The sequence below is a fragment of the Pistacia vera genome, unplaced genomic scaffold (genome assembly GCF_008641045.1).
Source record: "Pistacia vera cultivar Batoury unplaced genomic scaffold, PisVer_v2 Contig87, whole genome shotgun sequence".
Classification (NCBI taxonomy): domain Eukaryota; kingdom Viridiplantae; phylum Streptophyta; class Magnoliopsida; order Sapindales; family Anacardiaceae; genus Pistacia; species Pistacia vera.
The window spans coordinates 709,996-731,839 of NW_022196745.1; the positions used below are offsets into that span (position 1 = coordinate 709,996).

Below are 21,844 nucleotides of genomic sequence, written 5' to 3' on the forward strand. Positions count from 1 at the left end.
AGAAGCTCATCTGTGACTGTTGAAAAGGGAACTAAGTTCATTACAATCAAAATTAACCATTACATAATTCTGAACTCTTTTTAACTTATTCAGTTAAAGAGTTACTACGATACTACTACTACTACTACTACTACTATCACAAGCCAAATTAAAACACTTGGGCCTCTCTAAAAGCCCATGAAGCAAAGCCCAAGCCCAACAAAAAACAGAGCAAAACTTGCGCTAATACGAGACGGAGCACCGGAAGGAGTTGGAGTTGTGGGCGGAGCAGCCACGGCCAAAGCTGAGCCCTCTGACTTGCTGACTTTTGGATTCTCCGGTGTGTGCTTAGGCACCACGTCCACGTGTAGCTTCAGGCCGTTCTTGCAGTTTTCAGTTTTGCTGCTGACGAAGTAGCGGATCCCTTCCCCGTCAAGTAAGATGCTGTCTAAGCCGTCCGTGAACATCTTGATTGGATTGCTTACGTCGCACGATTCGTATTCCTCTTTGGTTTTGATCTCAGCGATGCTTTCCTGTGCCGCGGAGTAGGTAAACCCTGCTCAAAATCAGACGCGCAACAACCACCGGCAAGTATCACGTGAGTGAAAATAAATTACGTGTACTTGATGATATTCCCAAGGGATATTTAATATTTTAACCATATAATATATTTAAGAAAAAAATAAAAAATAAAAAATAAAAAATCTTGCTTTTCTCTTTTTTTTCTTTTGATGTAGAAGAGAAGAAATATACGGTATGGTTGATAATGAACGATCAAAGGCAAAAAGAGAAAACTTACAGAGTTTGTCTCCGACTCTGAAGACTCGGCCGGAGGACCAACCAGCCACGTCAGACGGCAAGTCCCAGCCACGGTCATTACCAACCACATGGTGCACTTCGGCTGCAGCCCATTTCCCACCGAGGCTCACAGCCATGACGACTATCAAAACCAGAGCTGAAACCATCTTAACTCCAGCCATTCTGCTCTCCCAACACAAACAACAAAGAAATGTGTTGTTAATTAATTAAAAGAGTGGAAGTGACAGTGAGAGCGATGAGAAAGTGGGAAGGCGTTGGATAAAGGTAAAGTCAAATAAGAAGCTGTAATAATAAAGGGAACGAAGCCCTCAGTTGAATATACTTTCAATTTGCTTCGAAAGTAAGCAAGCAACGGTTTCCTGGCAACTTCCTTTCTGAAACCTACTTGAAGAAGGAGAACGGTAGGTGTGTATGTTGTCAACCCACGTATGACGTATCTCTCTCTATCACTTTATGGGATTTGTGGTGGGCTCTTATCAAATGCATATCCTTCTATTATTACCATCTAATGACTAGAAGACACTTTTGTGGTTGAATCCTCTCTCTTTGTCTCAACAAATCAAAGTTATATTTTCTTGATGGAGTAAACTACTTTTGCCCACCCAAGTTTGCCTTAATGACATTTTCATAGCCAAAGAGCTTCAAAATATCATTTTTTAATCCAAAATTAATATTCAGTTACTACCCAAAGCTGATTTCGGTAGCAAAAATTCTTTCCGTCACTACCATTTAAACCTCTGGTCTCCTCTCTATAAAACCTCTTTCACTTTGATACTTGATTTTTTGCCGATTTTCAACTACTGTAAAGTTACGGTTTCTTGTTCTTAGATGATTTTTGATTGATTCTGGTGATGAATATTCAATCGGTTATCACCATTTCATCAACCAACCTCCACTCTACAAAAATTCTCTAACCTTGACTTCTGGTAACTCATCGAATATCGGTTGAGAAAGTAAAACGTATTTTAGGTATTAACGGAATATAAATATCGGATGGAAAAGTGGTATTTTGAAACTTTTTGGATGAAAAAGTGTCAGGAAGGCAAACCTTGGGTGGGAAAAAGTCGTTTACTCTTTCTTGATGTTAACTCTTTATCCTCACTCTTTCGAGAATGATAGCTCATACCTACTACTTAAAACTTTGAGCTAATTAAAATGCAACTAACAAGTAACAGCACACTTTGTGGTAGCATCAGGCTCCTTTATACAGTCCAAAATTTGGTTCTAGATCTCGAGAAACTGTTTCCATGTTTCAAGAGAAAGCCTCGTTTTAAGTGACCAGTAAAACTTTATGGGAGAGCAACATTTTCCCACCCAAGGTTTGGTGAAACGACTCTTTCCCACCCATTAAGTTTTAAAATGACACTTTTCCACCATTTATCAGGTTTTGTTAGTGTTTTTCGTTAATATTTGATTGAAAAGATAAAAATATCCTTAAATAATTTATTTTTTAATTAGTTTATTATAAATTAAAATTTAGTTAAGTCGAAGTCTTTACTTGATTATTTATTAGTTTAAGTGTAAGAATATCTTTTTTTTCTTTTGTTTATTTAATTAATTAGGAATATTGATTTTTTATGTTAATTAGTAAAAATGAAAAACATTATATGGTGAAAAACATTAGATATTTAGTAGATTATTGAATAATAGTGATGGGATATTGATGATATTATAAATAAATAAATATAAAGTTTATTTAACTTTAAACAACTCCATATTATTACTCCTAACTTTTTAGCTATGGTTAATTATTTTATCTTTTTTAACTCTTCAATATTTGACTTTTTGGCTAATTAAAAAATTAAAAAAAATTATAAAATCAAATATTTAAGGGCAATTTTGTCTTTTCAATAAAATATTAACAGAAAACATAATAAAACCGAATGAAAGATGAGAAAGTGTGATTTTAAAACTTGAAGGGTGGACAAGAGTCGTTTCACCAAAAGAAAATATCGTTCTCCCAAACTTTATTTGTGTAAAGTTTTACAAGCTTAATTTACTCTCAAACTTGTAATATAATTTGGTCATGGAGAAGGCCAAAAATAAAGGCAATTAGTACGGCTAGATATAATCCCTCCATTGTTATGCCACTAAATAGCTCATGGTGGGGGTTGGAAAACTCCGAAATTTTTGCAAGTCATAAGTTGCCTGGCTCTCGGCCAGCCTAGGCTTCGTTTTGTCCATGCCTGAATTCTCTGGATTTTGATTATAATAGTTGAGTTACATGTAACAACTTTTTAGTAATCGTAATATATATCAATGTTTTAAAACCTAACCCGACCTGGCGGGTTGAACCAGTTCAATCGGGACCCGGAAGCTTCCACGGGCCGGGTTTATGCTTTTTTTATTTACCCAAAGCCCTAGGATTTGGGACGGTAATCGGCGATCAATTGACGGCTAGAATCATGGCGCTTTTGAAGATAAAGGGCCGATGAATGCAGTGTGTTGACGACGTTGATTTCCGGTGAGTAAATCGACTGAAAATCGAATAAATTTGGCAGCAGCAACAATGAGATTTTGCCGGCGATTGGCGAGGCTAACAGGGGTGGGGTGAGGTGGGTTTTGGTCGAGAGGAAGAGAGGAGTAATTCTTGGGTGATGAGGAGGGTTGTCGACATCGACGTGGATGAGATCTGGCCTAAAATGCCGACACCAGGGTCGTTGAGATCTAGCCGAAATCGAACCTATTTCGGCCAAATCTTTGGTAGATTTTAATGGAAATTGGCTCAAATGACGATTGGGGTTGCATCTAGGGTGTCGCTGCCGCCAATCAGTCACTAGTCGATTTGCATTTGGAGTGTGTTTGATAAAGTTTAAACATATAAGGACTTACTTGTAATTTTTAAGGGTATATTTGCTTAATTTTAAAAGTTTTTGTCAACCAGTTTGACCAGCGGTCAAACCGATTAAACCGGTCAACACGGGACCCGAAAACTTTGCCGGGTTTCACTCGGGTTGGGTTTTAAAACATTAATATATATATATAACACGATTAAACATTATTCAGATAACTAAAACGTTGTTACCCATAATCAGAACATCGATATTTATAATCGAAACCACTCGAATTAAGAAACCTGCAGCAACGAGTTCCTTTATTATTAATCATCAAAAGGACTGGTAATCACTTCCAAGTGTGTCCTCGGGAGAGTAAAAGATGATAATGTCAGCCTCTTCAGGCAGCCTGAAGCTCACCCTCTTCTTCGACTTCCCACTTTGGCTTCTGCTCAATGAAGAACAGGAGTTTGCAGAAATATCTAAGGAGCAGTTAAAACTGTCTCTTGGCCTTGAGGTTGAAGGCGCTGCTGCTGCAGCTTCAGCTTCACGATGCATCTTAACTGTAGTAGTAGTTGATGATGATGAAGATAGAGATGGATGAACCCTTCTAGAGGAATGTTTAAAAACATAAAGCTCTCCACCACTGAAACACTGATCAGTCTTATTATTATTATTAAAGTTATTTGGAGCAGGAGAATTTAAGAGCCACTCCTCTAGAGTTAACTTTCTGGGTTTCATGATCTTTTTCTCTGGTTGGTTCAAGCTCTGCATACTCCTCTTTCTCTTCACCCTCTTTGTTTTGAAGCACTCAGGCTTCATCAGTTCGATGATGGATATTGATCCCTGTGTACTTTTTGACTTATCATTAGCATCGTTTGAGCTTACTGCTTCTGCTTCTGCTTCTGCTTCCTCTTCTGCTTTTGCTTTTGCTTCAGGGTGGCATTGCTGTCTTCTGCTGAAGTTCTTGCTGAACATTCCTCCCATTGGATCCCACGAAAGGAATTTATCATCAAAGATGGGAAATAAATGCAACAAATTAAATATTACTCTATTTGGTTGAATAAGTAAGAAGAGAAATGGGTTTAATGAATCTGTGTGATGGGGATTTATAGGAATCTCAAAGACGGGGAGGGCTAGAAAGACACAAAGTTGTGCTCACAATGTTGTCTTTGTTGTTATCATTTAGAATTTGGTTTATCATACGACTGCTATAATACTTCCATTATAATGCTATTTAGTTTATTTTATTTTATTTTTGGTATCCAGAGGTGTCTCGGCCAGCTTACATGCACCTCAATTAGTCTTTTAAAGTCTTGAAGTTAACGATCCGGTAAACGAAACGATTTCTTATTAGTAATCATAGGGATTCGAACTTAAAACTTCTTAAATAACATATCCAAGAGTCCCACGCGAATTGTCAAACTACTTATATAGGTAATTTTTATATTAGTCTATGTCAAGGAGACGTTCTTTTTGGCTTATCCTTCATTTTATTAAGCAAAGGCTAATACCCTTTTAGCCAAAAACAAGTTGGAATCCTAGTTAGACAAGACAATGGTGATGATAACTCCAATGGTGGTATGGTAAGAAACAGATAAATTCAGAGCTTGCGATTGGACAGAAGTCATTTTCAGTCTTCATAGATTCAAGTGATTCCTTCTTGTATAATGAAGAAGAACTTGGCTGAGTCTCTTTGTCCCTTGACAGTAACATTAGAAAGACAATTGTTTCAATGCACACAACTTAAATTCTTATCCTCTTGGAGAATCTCTTCACCAGAGCCTGTGTTTACGAAGAACTTGTTGGTTTTACATATTTTATTATGGATTAAAAGTCCACTGTCCAAGGAGACGAGGCAGCCATGGCATAACAAACGTTGGATATTTCCGAAAAGAACAAGTTCGGCGAGAGATACTATAGAATCTTTATCAAACCAGTTTGCACGTATCTTAACTAATCTTCGAGATTCATTTAATACCGCGGAAGCCTAATGCACCAAATAACACTTTATGGGATTCAAACAAAAGACATCTGGGTAAACTACCTGTTGATGCTTGATTTTGGACACCAATGACTCGCACGTGCAAAGTGTTAAGAGAGTCTTAGAAATTACACATGATGAATCCATAAGATTTGAATATGGAGCTGAGATTATATATGTTGCAGAAACATAAATGATAGACCGACAAGAGAGATTTTTATAGTAGTTCGAATGCTTAAAGCAAATCCTACATCCACTGTTATTTTATTGTTCTCTGACTATTTCTATGATATTGCACATAAGATATGTTACAACTCAAGAGACCAAATCACAGAACCAATTGGAAGCAAAATCAGATTCAACAGCAGATAACAGCAACATATAACCAGCAGATATAATCCACAACAATATGAAGCACATAAAAGATGAAAATAAAAGAGACAGAGATTTATAGTGGTTCGGTAATCTTATAGATTACCTACGTCTACTCTCCAGGGCAATAAGTAAGTTTTCACTATGAGAATAAAGAGATTCTTACAGAGATACGCTCACCCTTTACACAGTGTACACACCCCTCTGTAAACCCAGATCTCGTACACCTCTCATACACCCACTCCAATAACCAAGCATTAGAAACGATTTATACAGAAGAACAAAATAACAGAAAACACACCAGCTAAGACCTACCACAACCGTTGATTCAATCAACGCTGTTCGAAACCTCCAGCGCATCCTCATCTTGCAACAAACTTTCTCTCTCTGTTAACCAAGAGAGAAAGTTCCAGACAAAAGGAAATGAACGAAAAACCTAATTGAAATTAGGTTTATTGAAAGGCTGGGATTTTACGGAACTGCCCCTTAGCTTTTGGCAAAACACCTTTGACTGCCCCTTTCAAACTTTGACTTCCACATGGCATAAATCAATTGCCACCTCAACAACAAGATATACAAAGATGAAGAAATATTTTGTTTACAAAGAGAAATAACGAAGCTCAAATCTATGTGTAGCTCTCATATGCCCAACCTCCTCTTTTCGTGAAGAGAAGTACCAATTTATACACCTCTGAGGTTAATGTAATGAGTGTTTTACAAGTTACCTTGACACATGAAAAGCTTTCATCCGTTCTTCTCTTAAAATGAGATAGGATTGGTATAAGATATCTTTGAGATGATATAGGCTTGACAGAAAGTACAATTTATCTTTGTTGATGTGTGATTTTGACACCAACTAATCAACACGTGCGAAAAGTTGATTGGTCAAGAGACACAGGTGATTATGGATGAAATGTAGAGTAAAAGCAACAATGAGAGCTTTTTAAAGTGGTTCGGATGCTAAGGTAGCAAGTCCTATGTCCACTGATAGTTTGTATTAGAATCATGGGTCAAGTCGCAACAGCGGACTGACTTACAAGAAATTCGGGAAAAGTAAATACAAAAGTATAATGATAAGAAAGAGAGAAAGCTAATTCAGAGTGCAAGAAGGCCGAATCCTTTTAATGAAAAGATCCTTCCTTTTTATAGTGAGGTGAGTGCAGATAACCATCATTAAATCCGTGGGTTGGTGCGAATGTCAGGACTAAATCCGGCTTTACGTCCTATTGCCCACCTTCCAAGCTGATTTTACGCGATTTGGAGCAAGGAAGTGGACACGTGGGAGCTCCACGGCGCCTTGCATGTCTAACGTGTGCTTACCGTTCTGACGGGAGCAGGTCACCCCCGTCACATAATTTCCCACGTCAGTCCTTAATTTTTCAGGTATAACAATCTTTTAGACACTTATTAAACTAATAACAACATGACTTTTTAGGCATAAAACAAACAATTAGCTAAAGTGTTGGGTGACCACAAGACCAGCAGTTGAACGGAAGGCAATTGTTGGTGATAATAGTATAGAAATAGACTGGATTTTCAGTTACTTATTATGACAGGTGAAAAATATCACTTAATAAGGGTTCAGACTTTTAGGTATTTGACATTCTGATTGATCACGGATGAAGCCCAAATTCTTATCCGTACTATGAGCTTACCAAACCAATAAAGAGGAAAGTTGATACTATGCTCACCCCCAAAATTGTATTATAATTTGTATTATAATTTTGTGAACTTGTAAATTCAGGGTTGGCCGTTGGATGAGAAGGAAAATTTTCGGATAAACTAGATTAATATTATATCATATGTTATACTACATTGTTATTTAAATTAACAATCACGTAATAAGAAAGTCTATAGTATTACTGTGGCACAGTTGATATCGCTGGTATGGTATTATGATTCAATAAATACATGTATTACAAAAAATAATTGTTGATACATAAAGAGAGGTATATGACACAAGTTCACTAACCAGTGAGGGTAAACGGCTTTTTTCCACCCAAGGTTTGCCTTAATGTGATACTTTTCCACCGAAAAAGTTTCAAAATATCTCTTTCTGACCCAGAGTTTATATTCCGTTAATATTCAATATACACTTCACTTTCTTAGCAGACGTTCATAGAGTTACCCAGAGTTAAGGTAAGAGAGGTTTTGTAGAGTGGAGGTCGATGGATTGAATGGTGGTGACCAATTGAATAAAAATCAGTTAAGAATATAAAACTCTAGCTTTACAATAGCCGATAATCGATAAGAAATCAAGAGCTTGAGTGAAAAGGGTTTTGTAGAGAAGAAACTATAAGTTCAAATAGTGGTGACAAAAAAAATTTTTGTTGTCAAAATCGGCTTTAAGTATTAATGGAATATAAATTTTGGGTGAAAACAAAGGCAAATCCAGCCTAGTTTTAGGTGGGACATGGCCCACCCTCAATTTTTTTTTTTAAATAGTAATATGTATAATTTCTAGATTTTGGCCCACCCTAACAAAAATATTAATGTATAATTAGTTTTTATTTTGGCCTACCCTAACATAAATTTTTAGATCCGCTACTGGGTAAAAATGTGATATTTTAAAATTTTTTAGATAGAAAAGTGTTAGTAAGGCAAACCTTGGATGGGAAAAAGTCTTTTGCTCAACCAGTGATATAAATTATGTAATGCCCTTAAACGTGTGTTTGGGAATCTGGATTATCGATAGGATTGGATTACGTTTGGAAAAATCAGTCCAAAACCTATGATTGGACTGCCAAGAAGATAATGGGTCCCACCCCACCCATCTCTTTTAATCCCCACTGTTCAGGATAAGAAATCCCATAAGGACGCACGGGATTCCTTGTTCCATGTCGGGATTAAGTTACTTTTTCTTTTTCTTTTATAATATTAATTATTCACATTTGATTAATAATAATAATAATAATATGTTTATATTTATTATTTATAGATACTATATATGTTTTAGGAATTGCTATACCTGGAAAAGTAAGACTAATGCAGAGCCCTGTCAGCGTAAATGGTCAGAGCTTAAGTAAGTCCAAGAGTTGTCCAGGTGCAGCCATGTCACGCGCTGACACAAGAAACGTGCTCATGCCAGTGCAGTAGGTGTGCATCAGGCTAGTAAAAGGCTGGAGGTGATCCACGTGTCCAATCATTGCAAGAATCGAGTAAATCACTCGGGCATGTGAATAACGGGGCGCAAAGAAGGATTTGGATAGCAATCTGTAATAACGTACTTATTTTCTCTCTGTAATCACTTGTAAATCAGCTCGCTAAACGCGACATGACTTCAGTACATTAATACAATATCAGTGGACGTATGAGTCGCTTGCTTAAACATCCAAACCATTTTAAACATCGTTCCCCATCTTTTATCCATTCTCATATCCCCAGTTCAGCATTTCACACGTGCGTTTAGTTGGTATCAAAATCATGCATCAATAGGAATATATATTAATTAATTGTTTTATAATTTGAAACAATAATTGAATTATAAAAATATTTTAATCAATATTTTGAATTTATAATTTATTTGATTAGCCAATACTTCATTATATTTATAATTAAACATTAAAAATATTAGATTGGGTAATAAATAATATTTATTCATGTAATAAAATCAATTATTTAATATTTAAAGACACGACTTATGCTAATATGGAATTAAGATTTAAAGACATTGATCCTCCAAAGGTTTTAAAAATAAAAAAATCTCCTTGTTATTATCGAACCATTACTAGTACAAGTTTATAGATTTTTACAGAATTACTCCTTATTGTTTATTTTAAAACTTAAAAATAGAGAAATTTCAGTCATTTCAAAAATATTTGAGAAATTTTATAATTTAATCAAAGCTCGTAGATTAATATATTAACTCTAAAATTAAGTAAAGTTTTTATATAAAATAAAATTAAAAATCATTTACAACTTGTGTTACTGTGTACCGAAGAATTATATCTTCATTAATTAATAATTTTATCGTATTTGCATTAAAAAATAGCTATATTTATAAGAGGTTCGGAAAAATATAACCATTTTACTAAATCTAATTTCTAAAATGCCAAGTTTTTATTTAATGGGCAAATATAACCATAAAATCATATGATTTATCATTATACCTTTAATAAACAATAAATTATTTGTTCTCTAATATATAACTTTGGACTATGTTAGATCATATTAGAATAAATTGTCTTAGCATTTGTTATACCATTTTAATAGTGTAATTAAAGTATGTCACACTTAATAATCTAGTATCCTGTTTATTTTTGTTCATATTTGTATGAGTAAAAAATGGTGTTAAGCTTGACGAGACCCAATAATAAAGTAAACATATTACAGCCCAGTGCCTTACCCTAATTTTGGTTGGATTTACGCTTAAATTCATCTTGTGAACTGACCACTCTTTGAATTGAGCTATCCTACAAGTTAAATTGAATCTGGTTCTAGTCTATTAGCCTACAACAGTCTCAAAATAGGAATTAAATCCTATTTACTTTCCACTTCAGTTAAGATCTAGAATCTTACTTGAAGTGGTAAGCCTAAGCTGGTAAAAGCGGGTGATTGGAACTAATCTACCAAATAGGACTCGGAGTCCTACTAGGACTCCAACCTCCTATGTTCACTATATAAATAGGGACAAACCCCATTGAGAAATAACCCACGACTCTTAAAGCTCTCAAAGTTCTTGCTCCCAAGAACCACTGCCTCTCTCGCCGTAAAGCTTAGTTTCGATTAACTTTATCACTCTCAACCACCGCAAAGCTATGCTCCAACCACTTTGTGTTAGTACAATTAAACAACCCCCACAATAAACGTTTATAAATTAACAAAAATACCCTCACTTACCCAACTATTGTCGATAAACGGCCACCACCACCAGATGTTGGTCAAAAGCCACTAGAATGGCACATGACTGACTGGAACTAGCTGATCGTGCATTGATCTGGTCTTTTCTATAACAGCTATTGTGAGGCGCTTGCGTTGCTCGGTTGATAGACCATCATAACCTGGCAAACCAACTAAAGAATCCTTAATTTCATCAAGCATAATGATTCAAGTACTTCAATTAAGGATGAATACGCAAACAGTCAAATTCAAATCCTTCACAAATTAAACAGTCTTGAAAATATTGAAAGGGAGTTCATACGAAGAGATATTCTCATTTGAAGAGGACAAGGAACACATTAGAGCACTCACAAAATTAAAAGATTTAGAATTGCGAGGACTTTTAAATTTAAAGTACATTTGTTAACAAGACTCCCGATTGAACTCAATTCTACAATAGAATAGTAATAATAGTATATCTTGTTTGGATGGCTAGAAAGTTTTTGCTGGTACCAGGAAAAATATTGATATGTGGAGAAGAAATATGGTTTAAATGAAATAAATAAAGGGAATGTTTTCCATGAATTATTTTGTAAAAATATAAGTGTTTGGTGAGAAATGGCCCAATAGAGTGTTGCTTGTAAGTTCTGTCCAAGTAGTTGATAAATTAAGTTGGCCACGCAACTAAGTGTCTTATGAAAAATCAAATTAAAAAATTAGAAACAGATTTATAATTAAAATAATAATTATTAAATATTATTCAAACAGAGTCTGAATAAGAATCTAGTTATAATACAAATAATGAACATATAATTTATCAAATTTTGGGAAAACTCTACTGAAACAATGAGCGAGTCTTCACAAGATTCTGATGATTGTGATTGCATAAGATTCTGATGATTGTGATTGCATAAGGTCTTGCTACTGTGTTCAAATTCAACTGTAGATTTCACGGTCTACAATATTATTTTTCAACAAGGACAATTGTGTTAACCCACATAAATTTACCGATATTTTATTTTTAATTAAAACCTTGATACTTCCAGAATTAAAATTAATTAATTAATCGATTAATTAAAATCATAGCCATAAAACTAAAAATTAAATTAAATGGGAAATTAATGGCAGTATATATTAATTCATACAAATTTAATAATCAAGAATCAAGATGACCAAATATTATACAGATAGACCACACAAAACTTTAAGCTCTCCCATGTGCTCTCCAGTTTCTTACTCTTCTTGAGATCCTGCAAGGCTGCAACTGCCACTTATTTATTTTATTAATAAATATTAATTAATTAATTAAATGTTTATCTTTTTCTCTTTACAGAAATTTTGATTAAAAGTATTAATTAAAGTTGATTTTGTATCAATTACGATACTTATTTCCATCTTTCCATTGTAGTACTTATTAAGTATCGGTCTTGGTTTATGTTTAACCTTAGACGGAATTTATCACTCCGATTTGGGTTACTTGCCTAAACAACTTAAATTCTAGACATCGACTTATGATGCAACAGGGTTTGGATGCAACGGGCATCTCTGATGCCCCTTTCCAGGGTTTTTGAACCAGGTTCGCCATTAAAGATGCTTTTCCAAACTACAATTTAAAATACCCACTTCAAAATCAATTTAACCAACCAAATATTAAAGTTGTCACGTATAAAAAATCGAAATTATATTCTAGATAACACAATGCACCGAAAGAAATGAAGGAATCCAATTCGAGAGACATGAATATTTAATGAAACGACAATCTCTTATATGTCGGTTATATTGGAATCTTCTTAGATTTAATCAATATTCCAATAATAGTGTGAAAATCTAAATAGTAAAACTTTATTATTAATTAATTAATAATAATAATAATAATAATAATAATAAACCTTGATTATAGTAAACTCAGTATAACACGTAATTGTATTAATCATCCCCCTTATTTTGAATATTAGTAGTCGTTTTCTTGATAATAATTATCATCTCGTTTAAATATCTGAGGGTAGTTGTACTTTTTTGCTCCACGTGTGAGCGCCAAAAAACCTAATCTTCCCTCATTTTTAGTATGATTTCAAAGCACCTCATTTTGTTTGAAAATTATCACTGATCTCCCTTTTAATTGACCATTTTCGTAGGCATGGCAATGGGGTGGGCATCTCATTCACCGTCCCCATACCTACCCTCAAAATCACTCCCCACGCCCATCCCATCCCTGTTGCAGGGATGACAAGAATTCTCCATCCCCGTCCCATAGAGAATGTTGGAGGCTCATCCCCACCCTGTTAATTTTAACTTTGGTTAAAGTTTGGCTAAATCAGAGAGATCAAATTGGCGTTAGCAAACGACAATATGAAGTCGGCTAAATGCGAATGGCAATGGTGACAGGTTTAAGACTTAAGAGTTAGGATTTGTTCTTGTTCAATTGTTTAGGTTGAGAGAAATTGGGAAAATATGAGATTTATATAAGTAGGATAATTGTGTAATTAGGTAAAATATATAGGGGTATATATATATATATATATATTAGGGGTGCGAGGGCGGAGGACTGGGATAAAAACTCCTCCCTTCCCTGCCTCTATCCCCGAAAAAACCAGGGAATCCTCGTCCCATATGAGACGGGTCAGGACAAAGCCTCGGAATTTCTAGACCCATTGCCATGCCTACATTTTCGAGAGCCAGGTCGAGGAATGACTCCCTCGTCCTTGCCTATGTATTGGATTATTATTTAAAATGCATTGGACTAACTATAGGGCGTTGTAATACAGATTGAGAAGGAAAAAAAAATTATTTTTGATCTTTGTTTTTTACAAACCAACATGATTTAAATTAAAAAGGCACACTCAATTTATATATTAAAAGCTAATTTTATCTAATTTTAATGTATACATAATTATTCAAGTTATACGTATAAAACATTAAATTATTGATTGAAAACACGGACGCACTCCCAATTTTTGCAAGTTCCCAATTTTTGCAAGTACTCAATCTTATCGAGTTTTTTTTTTTTTTTTTTAACCATCTCTAACTATAAAAGGTATATGCAACCAAACCATATAATTAATAATTACTCTTTATTATAGTAAATAATATTAAATTCACATAACTTCAAAGAAAATATATTTTAAGAACTAAATACAAAAAGTAAAAAATTTCATATAAAAAGATTATTATCCATTAGGTATTAGAGCATGTAGTTGAGGGGGTAAGTGATAGATTTGCAAAAGAATAATACTACACCAGCAATCCTCTTTAAAAAATTTTATACAACAATCCTGATGTGACAGATCATAATTGGTTAGTTTAAAACGAGTTCTACATAGATCCCAATAATTAATTACAAATTAACAAATTGAGAGCTGTAACATAAAGATTGTGAAAAAAAGTTTATAAGAAATGATTGTTGAAATAACAAATTGCGAACTATCACATCAGGATTGTAAGAGAAAATTCATGAGAAATGATTGTTGAATTACTATTACTCTTGCAAAATAATAAAATATTAGTGAAATGAATTAGCATAATATTAGTGGACTTTGGAAGAATTATCCCGAATAAAAGTACAGATGCTATCTCGCATAAGAGGTAAAGGAATAAAATAAAGAAAAAGAAAAATGGAATAACTTTTTTTAATTAATTAAATTTAAATTTTCAATATTCCAGAAAATTAGTAACGAAACCAAACTAAACTTTGCTTTGCTTCGCTTGGCTTCGCTTGGCTTCCTCACCCTGTATCATTCTCATTCCCTCTCTCTCTTTTCGGCGCTCTCCGTGTTTCGGCGTCCGATTTCTCGCCGTCTCATTCTCTCCGAAACTCTAACTCAGGTTTCTCTTTCTCTCTTTAACTAACTTCATATTTCTATCTCATATTTATATTTATTTTTCTTCTCTTTATTTTCTGTTGTTTGTTTATTTGTTTACGTTGTTGTTGTTGTTGCTTCGATATCGATCTTTTAATAAACTGAGTTCCGATTGAGATTTGAGTTTAAGCAACTTTTGAATTCAGTTTAGGTTTGAATTTTTGAGTTTTTGAGATTTGTTGTTGTAACATTAATGGAGACTGTAATTTATATTTTCTTTGTGTTTTGGAGCAGTGTTTTTGATTTAGTTTCGTCATTTTGATGTGTGTGAAGTAATGTTACAGTTTATAAACTTGAGCTTGATGTAATTTGTGAAAATTTATTAGTGGTTTAAGTGTAATTAGAGCTTTAAATCTGGTTAACGTGAGAAAATCTTAGAGTAGAGTAAAATATGGAACTTAGGTTACTTGGGAAATATTTTTTGAGAGTTCTAATTTAGTTAATTGTTATAGGTTACATGTTTTGGAAATGAGGAGTAGTATGCTAAGTTTGAACTTGTGTAGGATTTTAATTTATTGTCAAACTCCAACCCCCTGCTGCCGCCGCTGAACTTTTAGTGGCTTTGGCGTTTGATTCATGAAGAGTATGTGCAAATGCACTAGTCAATTTTGGGCGTGCCCTTTCTTTCTCAAATTTTATTTTAAAAGTTTTTAATATGAAAGAATGAGGGAAGCATAATAGGTGGGGGAGTTTTCTCCTTTATGGTAGATGTCTTTGTTAGCTTGCACAATTGGGCTTGGACATCTCCTTCATTGGGTGTGTTTAATATTTACTGTGAATTTTTTTTTTTTTTTTTTTTTGGTCCTTTTAACTAGATTTATATTTTGTTTAAAGTTCTCCATTTGATTATCTATTAGTCTTCTTTATTGTTTTATTTTATTTGAAGTTTTCAGACTGAGAAACTTTCAGGTTGAAGCTAACCATTGCATTTGTGCCCGTTTGTATCATGACTATGTTTTATAAGACAATATGTTCCTTGGCTTTGATTATGCTTGCCATGTTTCATCCATATGATCGGCTGCAATTGGTCATTTTTCTTAGTTGAGTTGTGTTTCTTTCAGCATCCCTCCAAATTCCCCTTTTTCTTTGCATTTAATATCACTAGCAGTTTTAATTGTGTCCCTAACCCTAAGTATTATATTGTGTGATATGATGTCCCAGGTAGTGATTTTTTGCACCACATGTATGTGTTCTTCACTTTTTGAGTGAGTTTAACTGAAGAGACATGCAAACCGAGAATAATACCAATCCCCCGACCACGCCTAGACTTCGGCATCGCAGGCGCCCTACTGAGGTATGTTATTGAATTTGTTTTAATTATTATTTGATCCTTTCCAGCATAGTATTAAAGTTCTTAAAAAATTGAATTGTGTGTCAATGCATATTCATTTTCTTAAATGTCACCAACTTTGTGAAACTCACCTAGTGCTGTTATTTAGGGTAATTCAAGTTTCAGATCTGTGGCTTCTTCTTGCGAGTTAGTTTTGTCCCTACTTTGTTCTATATTCTGTCCTCTTGAAGCTGTTTCCTTAACAAACAGTATTAGCTTCAATATCAGTTCTTTATTAGCCTTTCGGAAAACTGTATTTGATCTACATAGTATATTAGGATCTTGAAGAGTAATAGGGTTATTTTATTTAATTGATACAAACTTATTTGGTTTTTCAGGTCACATCAGATGCTGGCAGAGCAAATGGAGACCATTTACTTGTGCATGACCGTAGCAAATACAAGTCTATGCTGGTTCGTGCTTACTCAACCGTTTGGATGATTGGGGGCTTTGCATTGATTGTCTACATGGGTCATCTCTATATTACAGCCATGGTGGTTGTAATCCAGATCTTTATGGCACGAGAGCTGTTCAATTTATTGAGGAAAGCTCATGAGGAGCGGGATCTCCCAGGATTCAGGCTATTAAATTGGTAAAATACTGGCATAATTCCCAACTGATTTAAATGTTCTGTGGATAAGAACTCTTTATTGTCTAACTACTTGGTATTTGAAATTAAATCTTATTATTACAAGTGAATATGGATGCTACATTTTTGGACTCATGTTGAATTTCTGTGCTCAGGTACTTTTTCTTCACTGCGATGCTATTCGTATATGGCCGCATTCTCAGTCAACGGCTTGTCAATACTGTGAATTCAGACAAGTTTTTGTATCAATTTGTGAGCAGCCTCATAAAGTATCATATGGTTGTCTGTTACTTTTTGTACATCACAGGTTGGTTGTTATTACTGCTATCCTTTTGCATAGTGCTTCAAGTACTATAGTTGTTATGTTGCTATTTTTTTCCCTCATTGATTGATAATTGCTGTTATATATATCATGCATGGTTTTTGTGTCCACCATCTACTATTCTGTTGTATAAGACTTAGGCTTTCAGTATGGCTGTTTGGTACTTTTTCAGACATTTACTTATAATGGATGGTTGCTGATATAAATTCCATTTGTAATTTGACTTAGGCTTTGTGTGGTTCATTCTCTCATTAAAGAAGAAGCTGTACAAGTATCAATTTGGCCAGTATGCATGGACTCACATGATTCTAATTGTGGTCTTTACACAATCTTCCTTCACTGTGGCCAACATTTTTGAAGGAATATTCTGGTAACCACATTTCTTGAGTGAACTGTTTCAGCCTTCCTCGTATTCCTATGTTCTGACTCATTTTTACTGGAATGTTTCTTTTCTTCTGGAATACTTAAATTTGAATAATATGGGATTGTCTAACCTGACATTTGATATATTATGAAAATTACCTCTATATACGTATATTTTTACTTGCAGATTTGTTTAGCCTAATTTTATCTTGATTGCATCAAGTTTCATTAGATTTTTCAAATAGATTCTTATGATTTGAGTTTCATAGATTTGGAATACGATGTTGTTTCTTCTCCTTGACAAATGGACGATTGTTGATGCAGGTTTCTTCTTCCAGCTACACTTATAGTTATCAATGATATCGCAGCTTATATATGTGGTTTCTTTTTTGGAAGAACCCCACTGATCAAATTGTCTCCAAAGAAAACATGGGAGGGGTTCATTGGAGCATCTGTTGTCACTATCATATCTGCATTTGTGGTGAGCATGGTTTTTCCTCACCTGTGATGGCAATAATCATCTTCAGTTCCTAACATCTATTTGAAATTAGTATATTTTGTATGCCTTTTGCTTTGAGATATCCTAGTGTTATTTGGCTGTGACAGTTGTGGTTGCAGCAGCATGTCAGCCTGTTAATCATCTTCTGTGCCTCTATTTGCATCTGAAGCCTTCTCCATTTCCACGTTAATGTCACTATAAAGTCAGGTCATTACTTGCATGTGCCAAATTAGCATATTCTTACTTGTAAAAACCACTTCATTATACCAATTAACTTAAATTGTTGCATCTGACACCTCAGGCTTAAGTAATATTGTGATGATCTTCCTTTTACTCATAATATTGATACAATACTAATTTACACTGAGAATGCCCTTTTTTTCCTGCCATGGTGCCTATCTATTTGTGTTTTGGGTATAAAAACATTTGGATTTCAAGCTTAGGGATAAGATTTGGTATTGTATACTTGTTTGACTTATTAGGTTATATCTATAATGCTCTGTGCACTTCTTTTTGCAGCTTGCAAATATCCTTGGTCGTTTCCAGTGGCTAACATGTCCACGAAAGGTAATTCACTTGATTAGATTTATGGTATTGTCATTTGACGAGGCATGGCTACTCATTTCGCAGGAATTTATAGTTATCTATTGCTGAGGATTTTGGACTGCAGGATTTATCAACTGGTTGGCTGCACTGTGATCCGGGCCCATTGTTTAAGCCAGAGGAATTCAATTTATCTGGATGGGTTCCTCAATGGGTTAGTAGGCTTCATTAGATCTCAATTTATGTGCACCAGAGTTCTGTTAAGTGAGGACAGATTTATTTTGTTTTTTCTTTTTCCTGGTTTGGGGGTGTTACTACATCAATGTTCCTGCTGCATGTTAAGTAGATGTATCGTGTTTGATATAAGAGACTGACTGTATTTCCTCTGTGTGATCATGAACAAGTCTTTTTAAGTTAATTGTGTGTTAGTATAAACCTCCAAGCAAGTACCTTAATATGCATTCTGTAACCAAATTTACTCTCTAAAGTATTTGGTAATATCCTTTTCATCCTGATTTCAAAATATGTCTCTGTGTCACTTTTTGAGTTATGTATTGCTTTGTCAACATAATAATGTTAACATTCTAAGAATTGTTCTTAGTTTAATTGCGCCATTACAATATTGTAGGTTTTTGCCTGCAATTTTTTACTAAATTTATTTTCCTAAAATTATATGTTATTGACATTGATGTTTGGTATGCCTGTAAGTCAATGGCTCATTTTACTCCTGGTTTCAATAGCTAGTTTCAGTAGCTAATCTACATTATGTATGAAGATAATGTAATGTTCTTGGTAATTGCAATAGATATTCTTAGCGATTTGAAGAACAATTTCCTCTTTATATTTAATGTAGGCTGAAGTGTCCTATAGTCAGCTTTAGTAGGAAGTTAAACAACTTATATAACATATATGTGAAAGCTGTAGAGTTTCCCATCTGACTGTCTTATTTTAATATGTTCAATGTAAAAATATTATACTGGTATTGTTGTTTTATTTGTATCATAATGCGATCTTTTCTTGTTACGAACTCCAAAACAGTTAAATCACAATCCTGTATGGTAGTGCTATTGAGTGTTACAAATTTGATGCTTGATCAAAGTTGTGGGTTCTAGGTTTTGAATCTTGACTACATAATTAATAATCTAAATACTAATGCCTCATTCTTGTCATTCTTTTATGCAGTTTCCCTGGAAGGAAATCTCTGTTCTGCCAGTTCAATGGCATGCCGTATGCTTTGGTTTATTTGCATCAATAATAGCACCTTTTGGGGGCTTCTTTGCAAGTGGTTTTAAACGAGCTTTTAAAATCAAGGTTCATTCTTGATGATTTTTTAGTCTCCGGTGATTGAGATTATGGATATCGTGCTTTACAAAAATGAAACATGATATTCAATGTTTTCTTTCTCTCAGGATTTTGGTGATAGCATTCCTGGACATGGTGGAATGACAGATAGAATGGACTGCCAGGTGAGCTGTGATAGATTTGAGGTGCTTTAAAGGGTTGTTCATTTGGTAGTTTTGAGAGGTTTCATCCTGCTAGTTTGGTCAACTGAGGGACGTGAATGAAACTTACACGTACAGATTTAGCTGTTAGTTTTGACTTCTTCTAATCTGAGAGCATGATTGTCATGGTTGCATCCTTGTTTTAAGTTTAGTGGCAATAAACATGGAGTTTATGTGCTAAATGAGCATACCCCTAAAAATATCTCTTGTACAATCAAGTACACGTTCTGTGGATATGACCAGAATTAATTGTTCTTTGCTGTCTGTTAAATGAGTGCTCCTGTTGCCAATGAAAAAGGATCACTATCATGTGCACCCAGCCACCCACACAGTTCAAGAGAAACACTGTCATGTGCCCTCATGTGGTCTTCAGATGCTAAATTATACTCATTAGAGTAGTTTCATTGGTCGATAATATTGCATTCTTTCCTGTTTTATTTTCGAAAATAGGACTGCTCCCTCTGGTGCTGTTAAGTGGATGGGCTGTTCCCATTATCTGCCATCTTTACGCAGTGAAAGTCTCTAGGTTGTTACTTATAGTGAGCATCCCAAAATACTTCGCAAAAATAATTTTCTCTCAACCAAATTTAATTTTTATTTTTGCATTCCCTTGGCCTTTGTTACCATTTGTCAGACTCCTGTACCTTTGCCTAAGTAATGCATGTGTCTGTTCTTGAGGCCTTTTTTTAATCATTTACATATAGTAGGCATTCAAAATTACTTATTTATGAACATATGAAACATATAGGCTTCTAGCATATACTGTTCTTTTTAACGCGGTATTTGAATGTAGATGGTGATGGCCGTATTCTCATACATCTATCATCAGTCGTTTGTTGTGGCTCAAACCCTCTCAGTTGAAATAATCTTGGAGCAGGTAATTTCCAGACCGTGCTTGTATAATGTATTTCTGTTTAGTTCATAAATGAATTAACATATTGATGGTTTTTCCTTGGCAGATATTGACGAATCTCACTTTCGACGAGCAGCAAGATCTGTACACGAAGCTAGGCGAAGTCTTGCACAAGCGGCTGTATGGACCATAAATCTGATGAAAATGGAAAACTTTGTATATGTTGTTGTTTTCCAGTTATTTTCATTCAAAATATTTGGGTGGAAGCATTTTTAGTTCGCATACTCTGTATAGTGTATGTTAGCCAATTAAATATACATACAAAACTCCCAACAAAGTGTTGTATTGCTTCTCACTTACCGTCTCTCTCTTAAGTTCCCCTAATTAAATTTCACAGTACTAGGGGTCATATTATTAATTATTGCTCCAATTAACAACATTAAGGCATGATTTTTACATCTGTTGTTGTGATGTTCTATATCTTATTAGGTTTTTTAGCTTGGGTAATATTATGTTAACAAATTTTTTTCACTAATTTTCTTTTATAAACTCAATGTGTTAGCTCGTAATGAGTTTTGTTTATCTAACAATGGGTTTTATTTAACCAATTGCGAGTTGTTACGTCGTGTTTATTAGGGATGGGTCCGGACTGGGAACTCTTGTCTCTGTCCCTAGCCCAAAAGCCTAAGAGGATTCTTCAATCTCGGCCTGTAGCCCCTTTCGGGAGGAATCTCCAAATAAAGCTCGTTCCCCAAATGGGGAATTCAGACGTTTGGGGGTTTTATGTCTTTTTGTGTACTTATTATCATTTTCTTCAAATTATAATATACCATCCAAAAAGAAATTAAATTTACAATGATTTATTATAATAATAAATCAAAACATCAAATGATATATTACACATATTACACATATATATTATATATTAACATATGATTATAGATAATAGCATATTATGTATAATGTATAACATATATATATTATATACATTATACTTATATACATTGTTTTAAAAACCGGACCGGAGGGCAAACCGTTTTGATGGTCGGGTCACGGTTCAACCGGTTAGACTGCTGATTGAACCGGTGATATCATCCCACGTCATGATGACATCAGCACATTTTTTAAAAAACAATTTTTTTTTTAGTTTTCTATAATGTACAAAGGTTTTACCATAAAATAAATAGCACACCCTTAAAAAGAAATGTAAAAGCACTTTACATTAACATCATCATTGATT

At 34.4% G+C, this 21,844-nt stretch overlaps 2 protein-coding genes across 2 annotated transcripts; one reads left to right on the forward strand and one right to left on the reverse strand.

The window, feature by feature from the left end:
- Positions 1-13: 13 nt before the first annotated feature.
- LOC116119043 (umecyanin-like) lies at positions 14-1,029 on the reverse strand. The gene is made up of 2 exons (XM_031404999.1): positions 779-1,029; positions 14-535 (listed from the first exon to the last, which is right to left on the reverse strand). The coding sequence occupies exons 1-2, from the start codon at positions 957-959 to the stop codon at positions 168-170; spliced, it is 549 nt and encodes a 182-aa protein (XP_031260859.1). The 5' UTR covers positions 960-1,029; the 3' UTR covers positions 14-167.
- Positions 1,030-14,470: 13,441 nt separating this feature from the next.
- On the forward strand, positions 14,471-21,062 carry LOC116119050 (phosphatidate cytidylyltransferase 2-like). The gene is made up of 12 exons (XM_031405008.1): positions 14,471-14,568; positions 15,765-15,897; positions 16,272-16,525; positions 16,678-16,829; positions 17,073-17,214; positions 17,532-17,688; positions 18,226-18,273; positions 18,377-18,463; positions 19,432-19,560; positions 19,659-19,715; positions 20,545-20,628; positions 20,711-21,062. The coding sequence occupies exons 2-12, from the start codon at positions 15,829-15,831 to the stop codon at positions 20,795-20,797; spliced, it is 1,266 nt and encodes a 421-aa protein (XP_031260868.1). The 5' UTR covers positions 14,471-14,568; positions 15,765-15,828; the 3' UTR covers positions 20,798-21,062.
- Positions 21,063-21,844: the final 782 nt, after the last annotated feature.

Coding starts and splice junctions, on each gene's coding strand:
- LOC116119050 (XM_031405008.1), top strand. CDS start 15,829: ATGCAAACCGAGAATAATACCAATCCCCCGACCACGCCTAGACTTCGG. Junction 16,526..16,677: donor GGATTCAGGCTATTAAATTG/GTAAAATACTGG, acceptor TTCTGTGCTCAG/GTACTTTTTCTTCACTGCGA. Junction 19,561..19,658: donor AACGAGCTTTTAAAATCAAG/GTTCATTCTTGA, acceptor TCTTTCTCTCAG/GATTTTGGTGATAGCATTCC.
- LOC116119043 (XM_031404999.1), bottom strand. CDS start 959: ATGGCTGGAGTTAAGATGGTTTCAGCTCTGGTTTTGATAGTCGTCATG. Junction 536..778: donor CAGAGTCGGAGACAAACTCT/GTAAGTTTTCTC, acceptor GATTTTGAGCAG/GGTTTACCTACTCCGCGGCA.